Source organism: Eubalaena glacialis, chromosome 6, assembly GCF_028564815.1.
Source record: "Eubalaena glacialis isolate mEubGla1 chromosome 6, mEubGla1.1.hap2.+ XY, whole genome shotgun sequence".
In the NCBI taxonomy this organism is placed as follows: domain Eukaryota; kingdom Metazoa; phylum Chordata; class Mammalia; order Artiodactyla; family Balaenidae; genus Eubalaena; species Eubalaena glacialis.
The window spans coordinates 135522143-135544350 of NC_083721.1; the positions used below are offsets into that span (position 1 = coordinate 135522143).

The 22208-nt window shown below is 36.7% G+C and overlaps 1 protein-coding gene across 1 annotated transcript in view; it reads left to right on the plus strand.

Annotated features, from left to right (window-relative positions):
* ACAD11 (acyl-CoA dehydrogenase family member 11) overlaps positions 1-22208 on the plus strand; it is a 100085-nt gene that overhangs the window by 4739 nt on the left and 73138 nt on the right. The window contains exons 2-5 of the mRNA XM_061194668.1: positions 2216-2315; positions 10962-11087; positions 12348-12509; positions 14119-14283. Of these exons, the coding sequence (XP_061050651.1) occupies positions 2216-2315; positions 10962-11087; positions 12348-12509; positions 14119-14283 (553 nt within the window). The remainder of the gene's footprint in view (positions 1-2215; positions 2316-10961; positions 11088-12347; positions 12510-14118; positions 14284-22208) is intronic.

The window sequence follows — 22208 nt, forward strand, 5'->3', positions numbered from 1 at the left end:
TGGCCAGAGAGATGGGGAGAACCATGGTCTGATACCATAGCAGTATTAGTGACCTTGAAAAAGTAATTTCAGTGGAAAGATAGGAATGAAAGCTTGATTGAAATGGGTTCAAGAGAAAATAGGAGGAGAGGAATTGGAGCAAGGAATATAAACAACTCTTGAATTTTTCTACAAAGGCAGAAATAAATGTCTTATGTAGAGGGGGAAGTGGGGTCAAGAGAAGTCTTTAAAAAAAAAAAAAAAGGCAGCGTGTTTATATGCTGATGGCAGTGATCCAGAACAGACAGAAAAATTTGTGTAGGACAGAGGGCTAGAACGAAGTCCTTGAGTAGACAAGAGTAGGATGGGATCTAATTCACAAGAGAAGGGATTGTCCTTAGATAGGAATGTAGACATTCTTCAACAGACTCTGTAGGGAAGAAGAGTATATGGGTACAGGTGCTTCTATGCAGTAGATATGGTAGTGTAAGCTTGTGGAAGTTCTCACCTGATTGCTCCTATTTTCTCCGGAAGCTAGGAAGCTAGGTAATCAGCTGAGAGTGAAGATGGTGGGAAAAGTGCTGGAGGTTTGAAGAAAGAGGAGGAATTGTGAAATAGTCATCCAAGAGCATGGGAGAATGAACAGGCCAAGGAAGTATATTATGATTGCTGGCAGCATTCACTTTGAGGTTCATAGTCATGAATTTGAAGCAAGAGTAGTTATTTTAGTAGATATTGTTGATACTTTGCCCAGATTCTCTTGGATTCCTTTTTACTGTTTCCATGCACACCCTCGTTTGGTGGCTTCTGCTTCCAGTAGCCAGCACCTATGGCTCTTTTATAGACTGTTCTTGCCTACTGGAGCCTCTTTTGCCCTGAATGTTGTAGTGCCTAAGATGGCACTGGAATGGAGGTACTAGTGGGAATGAAAGAAAGGAAATTATGATCAGAGATAGAAATGCTTAAAAAATAGGATAATGCAGTGCTTGAGTTGTTGTTATTGATAAGGTATAGGGTGTGTCCCATAGAATGAGTGACAGTTCTCTTGGATATATACCTAGGAGTGAAATTGCTAGATCATATGGCAGCTGTATCTTCAATAAGAAGCTTTTAGTTTTCCTTTTATATTTCACCTGGGTCATTTACCATCATAAAACGCCAGTGCTTCATATATGACTGCATTATCAAAAATGCATCCAATCAGACATTTGGCATTAAAAAATGTCTTTGTAAGGTTCATTGCAACTTGACTCTTTGGAGCATCACAAATAAATTGTCCCATGTCAAGATAGACAACACAGCTTGAAGTGGTCCCATTTCCTGACCATTGTGGCAATGATCTCCACTTTCCTATGCTAAAAGGCACCCCCCACCCAGGATTAGATGGTGCCAAGATGATTGCTGGGGAGGATGGGTCTGGCTTATCAGAGTTAGAAGTAGACACCGGACGTACTGCTGCATTCAATCTGGACTGCTCTTGTTCTTTGCAGATGGAGGCTGGAGGCCTAGGGAGAAACTTCAGAAAAAAAATGTTTTTAACTTTCCCCTATTACCTGTTACCTCAGGGATTAATTCGTCTGTTTTTTTACTTTAAGGCCTCTCTTTCATGCTGTTGAATTATTTAAAAGCTGTGTAAATGAAGGTAAAGATTGAATAATTTTGGTAGCTGGAGTGTATTTCCTTAGTTCACGTGAGAATTTCTGTTCACAAGGCAGAGAAAGCCAGTGCCCTGGTGTCTGTGAGTCACCTGGGGCACTGTTGCACTTCCTGGCCCAGATATCCACTCTAGGACCTTGCTTATCAGACTTCCCACTTTAGAGAGCTGTACTTGGAGTTCTCTCTCCAATGGCAGATGAGGGAATACCAATCCAGCTGTTCCAGCATCCTTTAATTAATTTTCTGACTGATCACCTACAATCTCTTCTCCCAGCCTTTCTTTGCTTATATCTAGACATTTTTCTAGGGGCACTTCTGATAAAACTCATGATTTGCAGGTAGGAAGTGTGGTCTTCTCTTCTACCTGTGTAGGTTGTAGATTCTCCAGCTGCCACTGTGTTACCATCTGCTGTATATCATCCAAAAGCTCATGTTCTTAGCTGCTGATAGCACCCCTCTTGGCTTTCCAGCATTGAAATGGGTTTATTTTCATTTTGTGTTTTCTTTTGAAATTTCAGCAGGATTTGGGGAAAAGGAAAAATATATCTTTGTTATTGACCTTTTCTCTACTCTTATCTAGATCAGGACAGTCCAATCCAACCTTTTATCTCCAGAAGGGCTTTCAAGCATATGTACTCAGAAAAAAACCACCTGGTTCACTTCTTCCTAAAGCACATAAGGTATGGTATACAAACGCAATGATAAATTCCTTGTTGACTAATAAGTGCATTTTATACACACAAAACAATTTAAATTGCTTTTAAAAATAATCTCACAATTATTAAATATAGAAAATACATTTTATTTCTTAGATGAAAATTTCACTTGAATTGTATCCCCCCCCTTTTAGTTTTTATTAAGGATTTGAGTTTGAAATCTGAGGCTGTGTTTAGGCTGTTAATCCTGAGCAATATCCAGTCCTCTTATGGATTTGATTCCTTCCTATACAATTAGCTAGAAATACAGTCACCCAGTAAATATTTTCAGTGCTACTCATTTATAGATATTTTGTACTTTGGTTAAATTATGTTTTAAAAAGCACATTATTATATCTTATAACAATATATACTCACTGAATATTTTAATATATTTGATATGACAATTCCCTGATCTTTTGGTGATAAAAAGAAATATTTAAATAATCATTTTTATAGTATTCTCTAAATTGACAGTGAGAATTATAAAAGATTTTTGTTGAAAACTGACTGTTTTCAGAAAAACGGATATTATCTATAGATTTTTAGAGAAGAGAACATTAAAAGCATGATGCATATTTTGAGTATTATTATAATCATGTATAACAGGTGCTTCCCAGGCCCAGCTGACTAGAGATGGGCCATTGAAGGGTGGGTTTAATATCACAGTAATGGAAAATGCAGATTCTGACCTTCTTGGTCCCGTATCGTATTCCCAGAAAATGAAGTGACTTGGATGCTTAAGATAGAAAAAGTTTGGTAACTTTTATTAAGCCTCAACATGGCATGGCTGAAGGAAAATCCCCACTTGTAGGGAGAGATTTATGCCCCAATAAACAGCTGGGTTTGTCTCCTCTTGATAACGACCTAGATGTCTAGAAGACATCAGAACATAACATAATGCTTTCAGCCCAAGGATCTGGAGTACTTTTGTTTCAACTTCCTTCAGTTTTCCCAAATCTGCATTGGAAAAAAGCAGTGTTCCCACACTACCATCCACTTTATGACCAGCCTCCACCACCCCACCCCACCCCCCTTTCCCAGCACCAGGTGGTTATAAACACTTCTTTCTATAGCCATTGGCACCACTGGCTCTGTCACCTTGGTTATGGGTTTAGTCACTTCCCTGCTGTAGTATTGCAGCAGTAGCTGCTTTATCCCTGTTGTGAAAGTGAGCTGCATTGTTTCTTTTCCTTAGAAATGGTCAACCACCACTGCCTGAGTCTGGGGAAGTGGACTTTGCAGGCAGATGAGTTGGCATCAGAGTTCTGCAGTAAGCTGTGTCCCTCGGTCCTGAGTGATAAGCCTGTACATCTGTCCTGGTTAAGGAAGCCCTTTTCTTCTCCTGTCTTATTTGGGCTCCTGCTTCAGTACCAGCTTGCTTCTCATTGCCTTCTTACCCAGTAGTTATCTTGAGCTCCACAGCAGCCCTGGGTACCAGGAAGGATCCCCACACCCCTGCCTTGGAAACAAGTTCCTCCATTGATCTCCCGAAGGAGTGGGTGCATTTCCTTTCTACCGGCACCCACTGGCCTTCCCCAGCACTCCGTAGTTGACTGTGCCCAGAGTGTTGGAATAGAGAACCCCCATGGGAAACTGGAGTTGGGGGGGTAGGGAGCAAAAGCAAGAGTGAGCCAGCAAGCAGGGAACTGATAAGAAAAAAAAGGGATGTTTTTATGATGATACATGCAAAATATTGTGGTCAGGAAATGTCACCTTCATATTATCAGAGTTAGGAATAAGCCCCATGCATGTGCCTATCCTTTTAGCCTAATTAAATGATCAATTTTTAGTGCTGGCCTAATTTATAATTGTAATAGTCACACTAAGACTATTTTTTTAAAGCAATTATTTTTTTTTTGAATTTTATTTTATTTATCTTTTTATACAGCAGGTTCTTATTAGTCATCCATTTTATACACATCAGTGTATACATATCAACCCCAATCTCCCAATTCATCACACCCCCACCCCCACCCCCCGCTGCTTTCCCCCCTTGGTGTCCATACGTTTGTTCTCTACATCTGTGTCTCTATTTCTGCCCTGCAAACCGGTTCATCTGTACCATTTTTCTAAGTTCCACATATATGCGTTAATATACGATATTTGTTTTTCTCTTTCTGACTTACTTCACTCTGTATGACAGTCTCTAGATTCATCCACGTGTCTACAAATGACCCAATTTCGTTCCTTTTTATGGCTGAGTAATATTCCATTACAAATATGTACCACATCTTCTTTATCCATTCGTCCGTCGATGGGCATTTAGGTTGCTTCCATGACCTGGCTATTGTAAATACCGCAGCAATGAATATCAGGGTGCCTGTGTCTTTTTGAATTATGGTTTTCTCCAGGTATATGCCCAGTAGTGGGATTGCTGGGTCATATGGTAATTCTATTTTTAGTTTCTTAAGGAACCTCCATACTGTTCTCCATAGTGGCTGTATCAATTTACATTCCCACCAGCAGTGCCAGAGGGTTCCCTTTTCTCCACACCCTCTCCAGCATTTGTTGTTTGTAGATTTTCTGATGATGCCCATTCTAACTGGTGTGAGGTGATACCTCATTGTAGTTTTGATTTGCATTTCTCTAATAATTAGTGATGTTGAGAAACTTTTCATGTGCTTCTTGGCCATCTGTATGTCCTCTTTGGAGAAATGTCTATTTAGGTCTTCTGCCCATTTTTGGATTGGGTTGTTTGTTTCTTTAATATTGAGCTGAATGAGCTGTTTATATATTTTGGAGATTAATCCTTTGTCCGTTGATTCGTTTGCAAAAATTTTCTCCCATTCTGAGGGATGTCTTTTTGTCTTGTTTATGGTTTCCTTTGCTGTGCAAAAGCGTTGAAGTTTCATTAGGTCCCATTTGTTTATTTTTGTTTTTATTTCCATTACTCTAGGAGGTGGATCAAAAAAGATCTTGCTGTGATTTATGTCAAAGACTCTTCTTCCTATGTTTTCATCTAAGAGTTTTATAGTGTCTGGTCTTACATTTAGGTCTCTAATCCATTTTCCATTTATTTTTGTGTATGGTGTTAGGGAGTGTTCTAATTTCATTCTTTTACATATAGCTGTCCAGTTTTCCCAGCACCACTTCTTGAAGAGACTGTCTTTTCTCCATTGTATATCCTTGCCTCCTTTGTCATAGATTAGTTGACCATAGCTGCGTGGGTTTATCTCTGGGCTTTCTATCCTATTCCATTGATCTATATTTCTGTTTTCGTGCCAGTACCATACTGTCTTCATTACTGTAGCTTTGTAGTATAGTCTGAAGTCAGGGAGTCTGATTCTTCCAGCTCCGTTTCTTTCCCTCAAGACTGCTTTGGCTATTTGGGGTCTTTTGTGTCTCCATACAAATTGTGAGATTTTTTTGTTCTAGTTCTGTAAAAAATGCCATTGGTAATTTGATAGGGATTGCACTGAATCTGTAGATTGCTTTGGTTAGTATAGTCATTTTCACAGTGTTGATTCTTCCAATCCAAGAACATGGTATATCTCTCTATCTGTTGGTTTCATCTTTAATTTCTTTCACAAGTGTCTTATACTTTTCTGCCTACAGGAGTTTTGTCTCCCTAGGTAGGTTTTTTTTTTTTTTAATTAATTAATTTATTTATTTATGTACGTATGTATGTATGTTTGGCTGCGTTGGGTCTTCGTTGCTGCACGCGGGCTTTCTCTAGCTGCGGCGAGCGGGGGCTACTCTTCGTTGCAGTGCGCGGGCTTCTCATTGCAGTGTCTTCTCTCGTTGCAGAGCACGGGCTCTAGGTGCGTGGGCTTCAGTAGATTTGGCACGCGGGCTCAGTAGTTGTGGCTCGCGGGTTCTAGAGCACAGGCTCAGAAGTTGTGGCGCACGGGCTTAGTTGCTCCGTGGCATGTGGGATCTTCCCGGACCAGGGCTTGAACACGTGTCCCCTGCATTGGCAGGTGGATTCTTAACCACTGCGCCACCAGGGAAGTCCCCTAGGTAGGTTTATTCCTAGGTATTATATTCTCTTTGTTGCAATGGTAAATGAGAGTGTTTCCTTAATTTCTCTTTCAGATTTTTCATCATTAGTGTATAGGAATACAAGAGATTTCTGTGCATTAATTTTGTATCCTGCAACTTTACCAAATTCATTGATTAGCTCTAGTAGTTTTCTGGTAGCGTCTTTAGGATTCGCTATGTATAGTATTATGTCATCTGCAAACAGTGACAGTTTTACTTCTTCTTTTCCAATTTGTATTCCTGTTATTTCTTTTTCTTCTCTATTGCCGTGGCTAGGACTTCCAAAACTATATTGAATAATAGTGGTGAGAGTGGACATCCTTGTCTTGTTCCTGATCTTGGAGGAAATGCTTTCAGTTTCTCACCATTGATGTTTGCTGTGGGTTTGTCGTATATGGCCTTTATTATGTTGAGGTAGTTTCCCTCTATGCCCACTTTCTGGAGAGTTTTTATCATAAATGGGTGTTGAATTTTGTCAAAAGCTTTTTCTGCATCTATTGAGATGATCATATGGTTTTTCTTCCTCAATTTGTTAATATGGTGTATCACATCAATTGACTTGCGTATATTGAAGAGTCCTTGCATCCCTGGGATAAATCCCTCTTGACCATGGTGTATGTACCTTTTAATGTGTTGTTGGATTCTGTTTGCTAGTATTTTGTTGAGGATTTTTGCATCTATGTTCATCAGTGATATTGGTCTGTAATTTTCTTTTTTTGTAGTATCTTTGTCTGGTTTTGGTAGCAGGGTGATGGTGGCCTCATAGAATGAGTTTGGGAGTGTTCCTTCCTCTGCAATTTTCTGGAAGAGTTTGAGAAGGATGGGTGTTAGCTCTTCTCTAAATGTTTGATAGAATTCACTGTGAAGCCATCTGGTCGTGGACTTTTGTTTGTTGGAAGATTTTTAATCACAGTTTCAATTTCATTACTTGTGATTGGTCTGTTCATATTTTCTATTTCTTCCTGGTTCAGTCTTGGAAAGTTATACCTTTCTAAGAATTTGTCCATTTCCTCCAGGTTGTCAGTTTTATTGGCATAGAGTTGCTTGTAGTAGTCTCTTAGGATGCTTTGTATTTCTGCAGTGTCTGTTGTAACTTCTCCTTTTTCATTTCTCATTTTATTGATTTGAGTCCTCTCCCTCTTTCTCTTGATGAGTCTGGCTAATGGTTTATCAATTTTGTTTATCTTCTCAAAGAACCACCTTTTAGTTTTATTGATCTCTGCTATCGTTTCCTTCATTTCTTTTTCATTTATTTCTGCTTTGATCTTTATGATTTCTTTCCTTCAGCTAACTTTGGGTTTTGTTTCTTCTTCTTTCTCTAGTTCCTTTAGGTGTAAGGTTAGATTGTTTATTTGAGATTTTTCTTGTTTCTTGAGGTAGGCTTCTATTGCTATAAACTTCCCTCTTACAACTGCTTTTGCTGCATCCCATAGGTTTTGGATCATCATGTTTTCATTGTCATTTGTCTCTAGGTATTTTTTGATTTCCTCTTTGATTTCTTCAGTGATCTCTTGGTTATTTAGTAACGTATTCTTTAGCCGCCATGTGTTTGTGCTTTTTATGTTTTTCTCCCTGTAATTGATTTCTAATCTCATAACGTTGTGGTCAGAAAAGTTGTTCGATAGGATTTCAATTTTCTTAAATTTACTGAGGCTTGATTTGTGACCCAAGATGTGATCTATCCTGGAGATTGTTCCGTGCGCACTTGAGAAGAAAGTGTAATCTGCTTTTTTGGATGGAATGTCCTATAAATATCAATTAAATCTATCTGGTCTATTGTGTCATTTAAAGCTTGTGTTTCCGTATTAATTTTCTGTGTGGATGATCTGTCCATTGGTGTAAGTGAGGTGCTGAAGTCCCCCACTATTATTGTGTTACTGTCAATTTCCTCTTTTAGAGCTGTTAGCAGTTGCCTTATGTATTGAGGTGCTCCTATGTTGGGTGCATAAATATTTACAATTGTTATATCTTCTTCTTGGACTGATCCCTTGATCATTATGTAGTGTCCTTCCTTGTCTCTTGTAACATTCTTTATTTTAAAGTCTATTTTATCTGATATGAGTATTGTTACTCCAGCTTTCTTTTGATTTCCATTTGCATGGAATATCTTTTTCCATCCCCTCACTTTCAGTCTGTATGTGTCCCTAGGTCTAAAGTGGGTCTCTTGTAGACAGCATATATATGGGTCTTGTTTTTGTATCCATTCAGCAAGCCTGTGTCTTTTGGTTGGAGCATTTAATCCATTCACGTTTAAGATAATTATCGATATATATGTTCTTATTACCATTTTCTTAATTGTTTTGGGTTTGTTTTTGTAGGTCCTTTTCTTCTCTTGTGTTTCCCACTTAGAGAAGTTCCCTTAGCATTTGTTGTAGAGCTGGTTTGGTGGTGCAGAATTCTCTTAGCTTTTGCTTGTCTGTAAAGCTTTTGATTTCTCCATCGAATCTGAATGAGATCCTTGCCGGGTAGAGTAATCTTGGTTGTAGGTTCTTCCCTTTCATCACTTTAAGTATATCATGCCACTCCCTTCTGGCTTGTAGAGTTTCTGCTGAGAAATCAGCTGTTAACCTTGTGGGAGTTCCCTTGTATGTTATTTGTCGTTTTTCCCTTGCTGCTTTCAATAATTTTTCTTTGTCTTTAATTTTTGCCAATTTAATTACTATGTGTCTTGGTGTGTTTCTCCTTGGGTTTATCCTCTATTGACTCTCTGTGCTTCCTGGACTTGGGTGGCTATTTCCTTCCCATGTTAGGGAAGTTTTCGACTATAATCTCTTCAAATATTTTCTCTGGTCCTTTCTCTCTCTCTTCTCCTTCTGGGACCCCTATAATGCGAATGTTGTTGCGTTTAATGTTGTCTCAGAGGTCTCTTAAACTGTCTTCATTTCTTTTCATTCTTTTTTCTTTTTTTTTTTTAAGAATTTCACTTTTATTTATTTATTTTTTATTTTTTTATTTTTGGCTGTGTTGGGTCTTCATTTCTGTGCGAGGGCTTTCTCTAGTTGTGGCAAGCAGGGGCCGTGCTTCATCGCGGTGCGCGGGCCTCTCACTATCGCGGCCTCTCTTGGTGCAGAGCACAGGCTCCAGACGCGCAGGCTCAGTAGTTGTGGCACACGGGCTTAGTTGCTCCGCGGCATGTGGGATCTTCCCAGACTAGGGCTCGAACCCGTGTCCCCTGCATTGCCAGGCAGATTCTCAACCACTGCGCCACCAGGGAAGCCCCATTCTTTTTTCTTTATTCTGTTCTGCAGCAGTGAATTCCTCCATTCTGTCTTCTAGGTCACTTATCCGTTCTTCTGCCTCAGTTATTCTGCTATTGATTCCTTCTAGTATATTTTTCATTTCATTTATTGTGTTGTTCATCTCTGTTTGTTTGTTCTTTAATTCTTCTAGATCTTTGTTAAACATTTCTTGCAATTTCTCGATCTTTGCCTCCATTCTTTTTCCGAGGTCCTGGATCATCCTCACTATCATTATTCTGAATTCTTATTTTGGAAGGTTGCCTATCTCCACTTCATTTAGTTGTTTTTCTGGGGTTTTATCTTGTTCCTTCATCTGGTACATAGCGCTCTGCCTTTTCATCTTGTATATCTTTCTGTGAATGTGGTTTTTGTTCTCCAGGCTGCAGGATTGTAGTTCTTCTTGCTTCTGCTGTCTGCCCTCTGGTGGATGAGGCTATCTAAGAGGCTTGTGCAAGTTTCCTGATTGGAGGGACTGGTGGTGGGTAGAGCTGGGTGTTGCTCTGGTGGGCAGAGCTCAGTAAAACTTTAATCCACTTGTCTGCTGATGGGTGGGACTGGGTTCCCTCCCTATTGGTTGTTTGGCCTGATGCGACTGAACACTGGAGCCTACCCAGGCTCTTTGGTGGGGCTAATGGCAGACTCTGGGAGGGCTCACGCCAAAGAGTACTTCCCAGAACTTCTGTTTCCAGTGTTCTTGTCCTCATGGTGCCACACAGCCACCCCCTGCCTCTGCAGGAGACCCTCCAGCACTAGAAAGCTGTTCTGGTTCAGTCTCCTATGGGGTCACAGTTCCTTCCCCTGGGTCCCGATGAGCACACTACTTTGTGTGTGCCCTCCAAGAGTGGAGTCTCTGTTTCCCCCAGTCCTGTCGAAGTCCTGCAATCAAATCCCACTAGACTTCAAAGTCTGATTCTCTAGGAATTCCTCCTCCCATTGCCGGACCCCCAGATTGGGAAGCCTGACGTGGGGCTCAGAACCTTCACTCCAGTGGGTGGACTTCTGTGGTATAAGTGTTCTCCAGTTTGTGAGTCACCCACCCAGCAGTTATGGGATTTGATTTTATTGTGATTGTGCCCCTCCTACCATCTCATTGTGGCTTCTCCTTTGTCTTTGGATGTGGGGTATCTTTTTTGGTGAGTTCCAATGTCTTCCTGTCGATGATTGTTCAGCAGTTAGTTGTGATTCTGGTGTTCTTATAAGAGGGAGTGAGAGCACGTCCTTCTACTCCGCCATCTTGAGCCAATCTCTCACACTAAGACTACTTTTAAGGAAAATACTAAGGAAATTATTATCCTCTGGGTTATTTGTTGATACTGTTTTAAGATTAATTTCTAGCCTTAATGTTAGCTCTCAAGTAATTATTAAATTTCTGTATTTCTGATTTTTAATTATCTATCATCCTATTTAGATTGATAGAGAATTTAAAGTCCAGAAAACTTTGTTTTCAATTGGATTCCCCGTTCCCAAACCTTTATTGTACTGCAGTGATGCTTGTGTCATTGGAACAGAATTTTATGTGATGGAACATGTACAGGTAAATCAACACTTAATTGTACTTTTTGTTGCTTTTATTTATTTATTTATTTATTTATTTTTGAAGCTGCTCTTCTTTCTTTTTTTTTTTTTTTAATTTTAGGGAAAGTTCTTTTATTTATTTATTTATTTTTATATTTATTTTTGGCTGTGTTGGGTCCCCGTCCCTGCGCGAGGGCTTCCCCCAGCCGCGGCAAGCGGGGGCCACTCTTCATCGTGGTGCGCGGGCCTCTTCACTATCGCAGCCTCTCTTGTTGCGGAGCACAGGCTCCAGACGCGCAGGCCCAGTAGCTGTGGCTCACGGGCCTAGTTGCTCCGCGGCACGCGGGACCCTCCCAGACCAGGGCCCGAACCCACACCCCCCGCACTAGCAGGCAGACTCCCAACCACTGCGCCACCAGGGAAGACCTGCTTTTATTTTTAATTGTGAAATTAGGTGTTAATAAATGATAGTATATTAGTCTACATTGTAGGTAGTTAGTTTGCTTTGCAAGGGCTTAAACTTTTTTCTTTTTCTTAAAACAACAGAAATTTATTCTCTCAGTTCTGGAGGCTAGAAGTTTGAAGCCAAGGTGTCAGCAAGATTGGTTCTCTATGGAAGTTTTGTTTTGTTTTGTTTTTGTTTTTGTTTTTTTAAATTATTTTTTATTGAGATATAGTTGATGTACAATATTATATAAGTTACAGGTGTATTACATAGTGATTCACAATTTTTAAAGGTTATACTCCACTTACAGTTATTATAAAATACTGGCTCTATTCCCTGTGTTGTATTAAACTTTCATTTTATTTTGAGCACACACAGTTTGAGCGGGATGAAGTAAACTAGGAACAAGTTTAGTAATTAGGGCGTATTGGCTTAGTCTTCCTCTAGGTGTCAGTAAAGAGCTATATGTAATGGCAATACCTAAACCGTCCAAATAGTAGGGGAAAAAACTACTCCAAATAGGACATCAATCCATTAAAAATAAATCCAAATTGTTTTAAGTTGTTTTTTTTAATAAGATGTTACTTGAGATTAGTTTTTGTCCTTTAAGTTCATCTTGGTGTATCCTTGTATTTTCCCTTTGGCATGTACACTCTTATGTTAAACATGTTTCACAAATGACAGTTTTTCTAGCGCATTCTACAAAGAATTGGTTTTGGTTGTAAAACTGTATCCTGATCTTTTTTGTAGGCAACAGGGGATGATGACACAGCAAATAATTGGTATGAAAAGATTTATTTTGTTTTATATTATCTGTTGTAATTGCTTCCATAGGGCCGAATCTTTCGTGATTTCACAATTCCTGGAGTTAGCCCAGCAGAACGCTCAGCCATATATGTGGCCATAATAGAAACCTTGGCTCAGTTACATTCCTTGAATATACAGTCACTGCAGCTGGAAGGATATGGTAGAGGTGCTGGGTACTGCAAAAGACAGGTAATACATCCACACAAAGAGCTCCTTTTCTCAAGTTGTTGGAAATAATATTAGTTAAAATAAAAACCTATTATTTTATACTTTTCTGAAACTTGGCTATAACTTTTAATATCAGCCATCAGATTGACTTGTTTTAAACATAAAATAATTTTATATTTTTAGATCAGATTTTGTTCAGCAAAAGCTTCTGTAACAGCATGTACATAAATGCAGATTTAAAGCTGTTTCTATCTCTTCACTTAATTTACCAATATATTTTCTATACAATTTTCCCTTTTTAAATTAGTTTAACAGATATTTATTAAGCATGAATGTATGTTTAATATGTGTTGAATACTGTGTTAAATATCAGGAAAATAGAAATAAGTTCTTCCCCTAAAGGAACTTACGGTCATTTTTGAGACATCTATGCCTGAATCTCATTTACATGAGACTTGAAAATGGTGTAAAAGAGTATGTAATCTGGTAGTAAATTGTTTGGTACTCATCATGAAAGCTGTTCCATTCAGAGGATAGATATCAGTATGCCCTTGCTTAGGTTGGGGAAAGCTTCCCAGGAAAGATATGTCTTGTACTGTGTATTTAAGGAAGGATAAAATCTAGAGCAATAGGGAAGAGATGGTGAGCACTTCAAATCAAAGGAACAGCAAGACCAGATATGTATGGGGCTGTTTCCCTTTGTACATATGTCTTTTTGAGGGGGCAGAAGGGAGAGAAATGGGAACTAAGGTTTAGGGAATACTCGTTATGTGCCAGCTCCCATGCTAGGTGAGTTGTTAGACCTAGCGTTTTTTAATCTTTGTAACAACCCTAATACATAGGTATTACTACCCCCATTTTGCAGATGAGGAAACTGAGGCTTGCAGGTATTAAGTAATATACAAATAAGTGGCTTAGACATAATTTAAACCCAACCCTCTGTGATTCCAAAGATGAAGATCTTTACTGTACTAAATTGAACAGAGATACCTTAGAAAGTGGGGAGAGAGATATAAGTAGATAAATAATATTATTTCAGTTGATGGAGGACTTTGAGGATAGGTTGTCTTATTTGCATTCAATTCTAAGAACAATAAAAAAACTTTGCATTTTTCATATCTGTAATATACTTTTGAAGATTCTTTAGAAGATTCTATGGGTAATAAGAAAGGGGATTAAAATGAAAAATAAAGATCTCCCTTCTTCTAGTCCCCATATTACATTTTTCAAGGATTACTTATTTCTTGTGACCCTTCCAGAAATTTTCTATGTCTATTTTTTTGGTATGTATGTACGTGTGTTTGTGTGTGTTCTTTTTTTTTTTTTCTCCTTCCACAAAATAGTTGCTGAATAAAGAGTAGAACCCACGTCTCTTGATTCCTAGGCCAGTATTTTTTTTCCTGATAAAAGTCAAGGTAAGTAAAATGGAACTAGATGGAAGAGAAACTTAAATGTTGAAGTTTTCAGGCTGATATGAATGTTTAGGCTAATATGAGTATCACGGCATTTGTCTTGAGCATTTAACACTAAAACAAAATTTGATATAATTGAATTTTGTTTTAATTTTAGAATTGCTGAATCTTATATTCCACTTTCAGCTCTGTCATTTTTTTAATTTATATATCTTTAGGTATCAACCTGGACAAAGCAATATCAAGCTGCAGCTCATCAGGATATCCCTGCCATGAACCAACTATCTGACTGGCTAATGAAAAACTTGCCAGATAATGACAATGAAGAAAATTTGATTCATGGAGATTTCAAACTAGATAACATAGTTTTTCACCCTAAAGAGGTATTGGAAGCCCTGTTTATAAAAAATTGAGTATGTCTGATTTGGGATACACATGCTAAGTAGATGTTCCCCCAGAGCACTGAAGGAGCCCACCCCATCCCCATTCCTACCCTATATTCAAAACTAACTTTACCACTCACAACTTTTAGAAATAAGTCCTGCAGATATTCTGGCATAGGTATCTGCCCACCTTAAAAGGCTGAGTCTAATCATCTGATTTACTACTTTAAAAGGATTTGGGAATTTACATGCATATTGCTGTTTTCTTCAAAGAAATTTTTCAGCTACTAAATATATTTAGCTTATCCACGTTCTTGCTCTTTCTTCTGGTTCATTTTCATTTTTTTCCCTATCTGATAAAGAATTTTTAATTTGATTATTGTAAGCTCAGAGAGGACAGAATTCCAAAAGACTCTTTTGAGGCTTCAAAAGAATTTGTATGAGGTTAATGTAACCTTGCCCTGTGTAAATGTACACAGTGTAATCTTTATAAAGAGTGCAAGCAAATCAGAACTATAACCCTCCTCCACTGAGCATAGTGAGGCCTAAGATTGGAGGAGTGTGATGGGAATGAAGAAAGTACTTCAGTTCTCCTCTCTTTACCTGTATGCCTTTGGACAAGACATTTATTTGGCCCTTAGTATTCTGATATTGATGTGAATGATTTACAGTTCCCTGAATCTTCCTTCTTAGGAGAAAATTTTCTGGGTTCATTAGGTTTCTCAGAATGCTAAGATGTTTTAGGGCAGGAAGAGCTGTTCTAAATTCATGTGCTAAGCTTCTGGGTTTCATGTTCTTTTCATACAGGAAGAGGACAGGAGGAAAATAACATTATAAATTGCATTGCTATCGTAATTCAAAGTACTACTATATCAATTGAAAGTTCAAATATAATATAAAGACATACGAGCACATTCACCATCAAGACAGAAAATTTTTCATAGAAAAGTCAGTTTGGGTATTTAAATTATGTATATATAATTATACGTATATGTGCATATGTAACTTATTGTTAATGGCATGGATGAATTCTGAATTATAACTGTTAAATATAGAATAGGAAAATTAAAGATTGCTAATTTATAACCTGGAAAAATTAGAAAAGTGTATACCTTAGAACAGCAGGATCTGGTCTATATTTTATCTATTTCATTTGGTTCATTAATATTTTTGGAGCCTATCTTTGAATAAGCCAGCGTTCTTTATGTGTTCTATCAATATAACTACAGTACTTTTACATTCATTACTTAAGCAAGGAAGGAAAAATTCAGACCTAAATCTCCTTAGTTATGTGTTGTCTACCAAAATGTTTAAATATGCTGAAATTAAATATTAAATATGCTGAAAGTAACGGCAGGCAAGTTCCAAATAGTTATTCCCTTTTTATATTTAATCTCATGTTAGAAAACCGTTTCTTATAGGATTAAAGTTGCCAAACAAGAATCATCTAACTTAAGTTCTGTGGAGGCAATGCTAATTTGTTACATATATCATTATCTTTTATGTTTTAGGGTTATATAGTAGCTAGTAAAATGTCTTCTACTTTATACCCGGTAATCCCATAATTATTAGTTAAATCAAAGTTAATCAGTTTCTGTCTCATATAAATATGTGTAGCTAATTTTTTATGGAAGTAGCATACAGTTGACAAAGTACAAGTCAACTGGCATTTATTTATTACCAACTATGTGCTCTGAAACATGGGGTTAGAAGGAAAAACAGCTCTTAATGACCTCAAAATACAGATGGAGAGAAAAGATACTCGGGTAACAGCAGAGAACAATATATACCCAAATGCTAAAGTATATCATACAATAAAACTAAGAGAGTAGTCAAAGAAGGAAAACATTCCCACTGTGGACTGGCATTAAAAGCTATGAAACTTTAGAATTTAATTCTAGTCAATAGTTTAATTCTAGTCAATAGTTCCATCTCATTTTTAAAATTTCATAAATAAGTAGGAAATTAGACTATGTTTGTTTTTTCATGAAGGCACTTCACAAATTGGAAAATCAGTCCCTGGATGTGTATATGTATGTGCTCAACTGTATATATTCCTAGGGATATGATTGAAAGCTTTTTATTTTTCCTTTGAGGGTAAGGATTATACCTTTAATTAATTTTTTTCTTACCTTTGTTTCTAGAATCTATATGGTAGATGCTCAATAAATGAGGACCTTCTAGACTAAGTACTCCTATAAAGCAGTAAATGTATCTTATTCATTTCTGCAGGTAGTTACATGTTTCTGAATGAATCTATGTTAAAAGAATTGATTTTAATTAATCACTAAGGTACTATTTCCATCTCATTTATTTATGCTTAATTTTTATTCTCTACCAGTATGACCTTAACCCCTTTCTGTGTCTCAGTTTTTATTGTAACTTTTTATTTTGAAATCATTAAAGACTCACAAGAAGTTGTAAAAATAGTAGAGGGGCCTGTGTATCCATCATCCAGATTCCCCAAAGAGATCTCACTCAACTAGAGTATATTATCAAAGCCAGGAAATTGACATTGTGTGACTTGTGTGCATTTTGGATTGGGAAAAAAGAAATTTCAGGGTTCCCAAGGAGCTAAAATGGGGTAATTGATATGGAGCAACTAGCTGGTACCTGGCACAGCTGGTGCTCAACTTATTTCAATTCTCTTCTTCTTTTCCATTCTTTTCCCCTCTGTTTTTCTAAGATTGCCTATCAAACTCTATTCTTTAGAAAAAATTGGGGTAAAAGCAAATCTTTACTTTTAGTAGATATGTACTAAAACCTAAACAGTAGTTATAGGGGATGAAATTATAGGAGATTTATAAGTTGTACATTTCTGTAATGTTTAAGGTTTGAGGTTTTATTGTTTTTTTTCCCCCCAAACAACAGCATATTTTATTTTTGTTGTCAGGAAACACAACAATTAAGAAAGAAAACAAAAACAATTTTAAATGATAAACCATCTAGGAATGTGTGTGGTAAACCAGTAAAGAATTACTAAAGGGAATAACAAAACTAAAATATATCATTCAATTTCACAATCCCTAGTTATTTTCTAGTTACTGATATGTAAAGTATTTGAAGAATGTTTGAGCAAGTGTTTCAGTAGTACAAAATGCTCACTGCAATGTTTAAAAGAAATCCAGTTTTCCTGGAAAATATCGTTAATTTTCCAAATATAAATCTTACCCATCTGGCAGAGAAATGTTTAAGATTTTGGAGTTTAATGTACATATTACCATTTCAACTTGAAAAATAAATATATTTAATAAACCCATAGATATTTCATCTGCATTCATTAATTAGTAGTCAGATGTATTTACGATAAATATAAGGACACTGTTTCTTCTGAAGTCATCTGCCTTGCAGCCTTTTATATGTTGTCTTATGAAAAAAAAATTTGTTATGCAAAACAAAACTTGTGTTTTTAATGGATTTTTCTTTTTAATTCCCCCACTATTTCTAAGATGTCAGTGTAGTTAGAGAAAAGCTTAGCTATAAAACTTAATTTTATTGCTAGAAAAGACATGGGGATTGGGTTTTTTTCCAATCTTTTTACTTTTCAGATGTTTTTAAATATCCTTAATATGCTCTTTGGTCATAAAGCCAGGTTTTGCACTCAGACCTCCTGACTTCCAATTCCATATGATTCCTTCCACACTGTACTGCTTCTCATCTCTGTTGGAACTGGTCAACGTTGGTAATCTAGAAACTGAAACCCTGTCTTTGACCACAGCCTCACTACCTTCTACTTCTTTTATTTCTTTATACCTCACCTGAGATGCTACAAATTTGATTGCTCTTACTTTAGAATCCATGAACCCCTTATGACTTCATTTGACTTCTCACCTTGCCTGGCCCAGGTGGGCATGATCAATCATTTCAAGAACTACCTTCTTTATTATCAATGAATTAATAATTTTTTGACTGGATGTGTGTGCAAGTAATGTAAGAGTTATAAAGTTTCCTGACCTTATATTGTTATTCCAGAATCTTCTCACCTCTTGACTTTATATATAATCTCCAACCCTGATCTTGTTCATTGTATTTTTGCTACAGAATGAAGTCGTAAAGTCACGTTAACGGGGTCTGGGACATATCTATGCTGCATAATTTCATCTAGGCTGTAACTTCATCTCTTTGTAAAATCTGTGACGTTTTTTTAAATGGCTTTTTCAAATCTTTTCTATTCGTCTCGATCTATCAAGTTGCCTTTTACATCTAGACTCCCACTCTCACATTTAGACTTGATTCATTTTTGTCCTTTTAGTCACTTTTCAGCACAAGCTACTTTCTAGGGATTACATACCCCTGGAAGTTCTCTTGATGTTGTTGAAGACATTTCAGTCCACTACACAATGTTTCCTTCATGCAGGCTGATGGGTGACATTTTTCTTAAGCCATTGCCAAGAAAAATTGTTACTTTTTAAAAATTAAAGTATAGTCGATATATAGTATTATGTAAGTTACAGGTGTACAGTATAGTGAGTCACAATTTTTAAAGGTTATACTCCATTTATAGTTATTATAAAATATTGGCTATATTCTGTGTGTCCCTATAGCTTATTTTATACATAATAGTTTGTACCTCTTAATCCCCTACCTCTAAATTGCCCCTCCCCCCTTCCCTCTCCCCATTGGTAACCACTAGTTTGTTCTCTAAATCTATAAGTCTGTTTCTTTTTTGTTATGTTCACTAGTTTATTTTTTACATTCCACATATAAGTGATATCATGCAGCATTTGTCTTTCTCTGTCCAACTTATTTCACTTAGCATAATACCATTGAAGTCCATGCACGTTGTTGCAAATGGCAAAATTTCCTTCTTTTTTATGCCTGAGTAGCATTCCATTGTATATATATATATATATATATATATATATATATATATATATATATATATATATATATATATATATCATGTCTTCTATATCCATTCATCTGTTGATGGACACTTAGGTTGCTTCCGTATCTTGACTATTGTAAATAATGCTGGTATGAACACTGGATACATGTAACTTTTCAAATTAGTGTTGTTGTTTTCTTCAGATATATACCCAGGAGTGGAATTGCTGAGTCATATTATAGTTCTATTTTTAGCTTTTTGCAAAACCTCCATACTGTTTTGCACAGTGGCTGCACGAATTCACATTCCCACCAACATTGTATGAGGGTTCCCTTTTCTCCACATCCTCACTAGCATTTGCTATTTGTGTCCTTTTTGATGATGGCCATTGTGGCAGGTGTGAGGTGATATCTCATTGTGGTTTTAATTTCATTTCCCTAATGATTAGCGATGTTGAACATCTTTTCATGTGCCTGTTGGCCATCTGCATTTCCTCTTTGGAAAAAAGTCTATTCAGGTCTTATGCCCATTTTTTAATCAGGTTTTTTTTTTTTAAATATTGAGTTGTATGAGCTGTTTATATATTTGGGATATTAATCCCTTATTGGTCATATCATTTGCAGATATTTTCTCCCATTCAGTAGGTTGTCTTCTTGTTTTGTTGATAGTTTCCTTTGCTGTGCAAAAGCTTTTAAGTTTAATTAGGCCCCATTTGTTTATTTTTGCTTTTATTTCCTTTGCTTTAGGAGATAAATCTAAAAACATATGGCTACAATTTATATCAAAGAGTGTGGTCTGTTTTCATCTAGGAGTTTCATTTCTAGTCTTACATTTAGGTCTTTAATCCATTTTGAATTTATTTTTGTATGTAGTGTGAGAAAATGTTCTTATTTCATGCTTTTACATGTAGCTGTCCAGTTTTCTCAGCACCAGTTTTTGAAGAGACTGTCTTCTCCATTATATATTCTTGCCTCCTTTGTCATAGATTAATTGACCATAAGTGCGTGGATTTATTTCTGCATTCTCTGTTATATTCCATTGATCTTTGTGTCTGTTTTTGTGCCAATACCATACTATTTTAATGACTGTAGCTTTGTAGTATAGTCTGAAGTCAGGGAGCATGATTCCTCCACTTCTGTTCTTTCTCAAGATTGTTTTGGCTATTCGGGGTCTTTTGTGTTTCCATAAAAATTAATTTTTTTTTGGCCGCACTGCACGGCTTGTGAGATCTTAGTTCCCCTACCAGGGATTGAACTTGGGCCCTTGGCAGTGAAAGCACAGAGTCCTAACCACTGGATCTCCAGGGAATTCCCTCCATATAAATTTAAGAATTATTTGTTCTAGTTCTATGAAAAATGCCATTGGTATTTTGATAGGGATTGCATTGAATCTGTAGATTGCCTTGGGTAGTATGGTCGTTTTAAGAATATTAATTCTTCCAGTCCAAGAACACGGTATATCTTTCCATCTGTTTGTGTCATCTTCATTTTCTTTTGTCAGTGTCTTGTAGTTTTCCAACTGCAGGTCTTTTACCTCCTTAGGTAGGTTTATTCCTAGGTATTTTGTTCCTTTTGATTATTTCCTTAATTTCTTTTTCTGATAGTTCATTGTTAGTGTATAGAAATGCAACAGATTTCTGTACATTAATTTTGTATCCTGCAACTTTACCAAATTCATTGATGAGCTCTAGTAGTTTTCTGGTGGTGTCTTTAGGATTTTCTATGTATAGTACCATGTGATCTACAAAGAGTGACGGTTTTACTTTTTCCTTTCAAATTTGAATTCCTTTTATTTCTTTTTCTTGTCTGACTGCTGTGATTAGGACTTCCAATACTATATTGAATAAAAATGGCAAGAGTGGGCATCCCTGTCTTGTACCTGATCTTAGAGGAAATCCTTTCAGCTTTTCACTGTTGAGTATGATGTTAACTGTGGGTTTGTCATGAATGACCTTCATTATGTTGAGACATGTTCCCTACTCTATGCCCACTTTCTTGAGAAAAATACCATAAATGGATGTTGAATTTTGTCAAAAGCTTTTCCTGCATCTATTGAGATGATCATATGATTTTTATTCTTCAGTTTATTAATGTGGTGTATCACATTGATTAATTTGCAGATATTGAAAAGTCCTTCCATCCCTGGGGTAAATCCCACTTGATCATGGTGTATGATCCTTTTAATGTGTTGTTGTATTTGGTTTGCTAGTATTTGGTTGAGGATTTTTGCATCTATGTTCATCAGTGATATTGGCCTGTAACTTTCTTTTTTTGTCATATCTTTGTCTGGTTTTGATATCAGGGTGATGCTTGCTTCATAGAATGGGTTCAGAAGTGTTACTTCCTCTGCAATTTTTTGGAATAGTTTAAAAAGGATAGGCATTAACTCTTCTGTAAATGTTTGGTAGAATTCACCCATGAAGCCATCTGGTCCTAGACTTCTGTTTCTTGGGAGTTTTTAAATTACTGATTCAGTTTCATTACTGGTAATTGATCTGTTCATATTTTCTATTTCTTCCTGGTTCAGTCTGGGAAGATTGTACCTTTCTAAACATTTGTCTGTTTCTTCGAGTTTGTTGATTTTATTGGCATATAGTTGTTCATTGTAGTCTCTCATGATTCTTTATATTTCTGTGATGTCAGTTGTAACTTCTCCTTTTTCATTTCTGATTTTATTGATTTGATCCCTCTCCCTTTTTTTCTTGATAAGTCTGACTAAAGGTTTATCAGTGTTGCGTATCTTCTTAGAGAACCAGCTTTTAGTTTCATTTATCTTTTCTATTGATTTTTTAGTCTCTATTTCATTTATTTCTGCTCTGATCTTTACGATTTCTTTTCTCCTACTGACTTTGGGGTTTGTTTGTTCTTCTTTTTCTAGTTCCTTTAGGTGTAAGTTTAAGTTGTTTATTTGAGATTTTTCTTTTTTCTGAGGTAAGCTTGTATCACTATAAGCTTCCCTCTTAGAACTGCTTTTGCTGCATCTCATAAATTTTGGATCATCATGTTTTCATTTTCATTTGTCTTTAGGTAAGTTTTTATTTCCTTTTTGACTTCCTCAGTGTTCCATTTGTTGTTTAGTAGCATATTGTTTAGCCTCT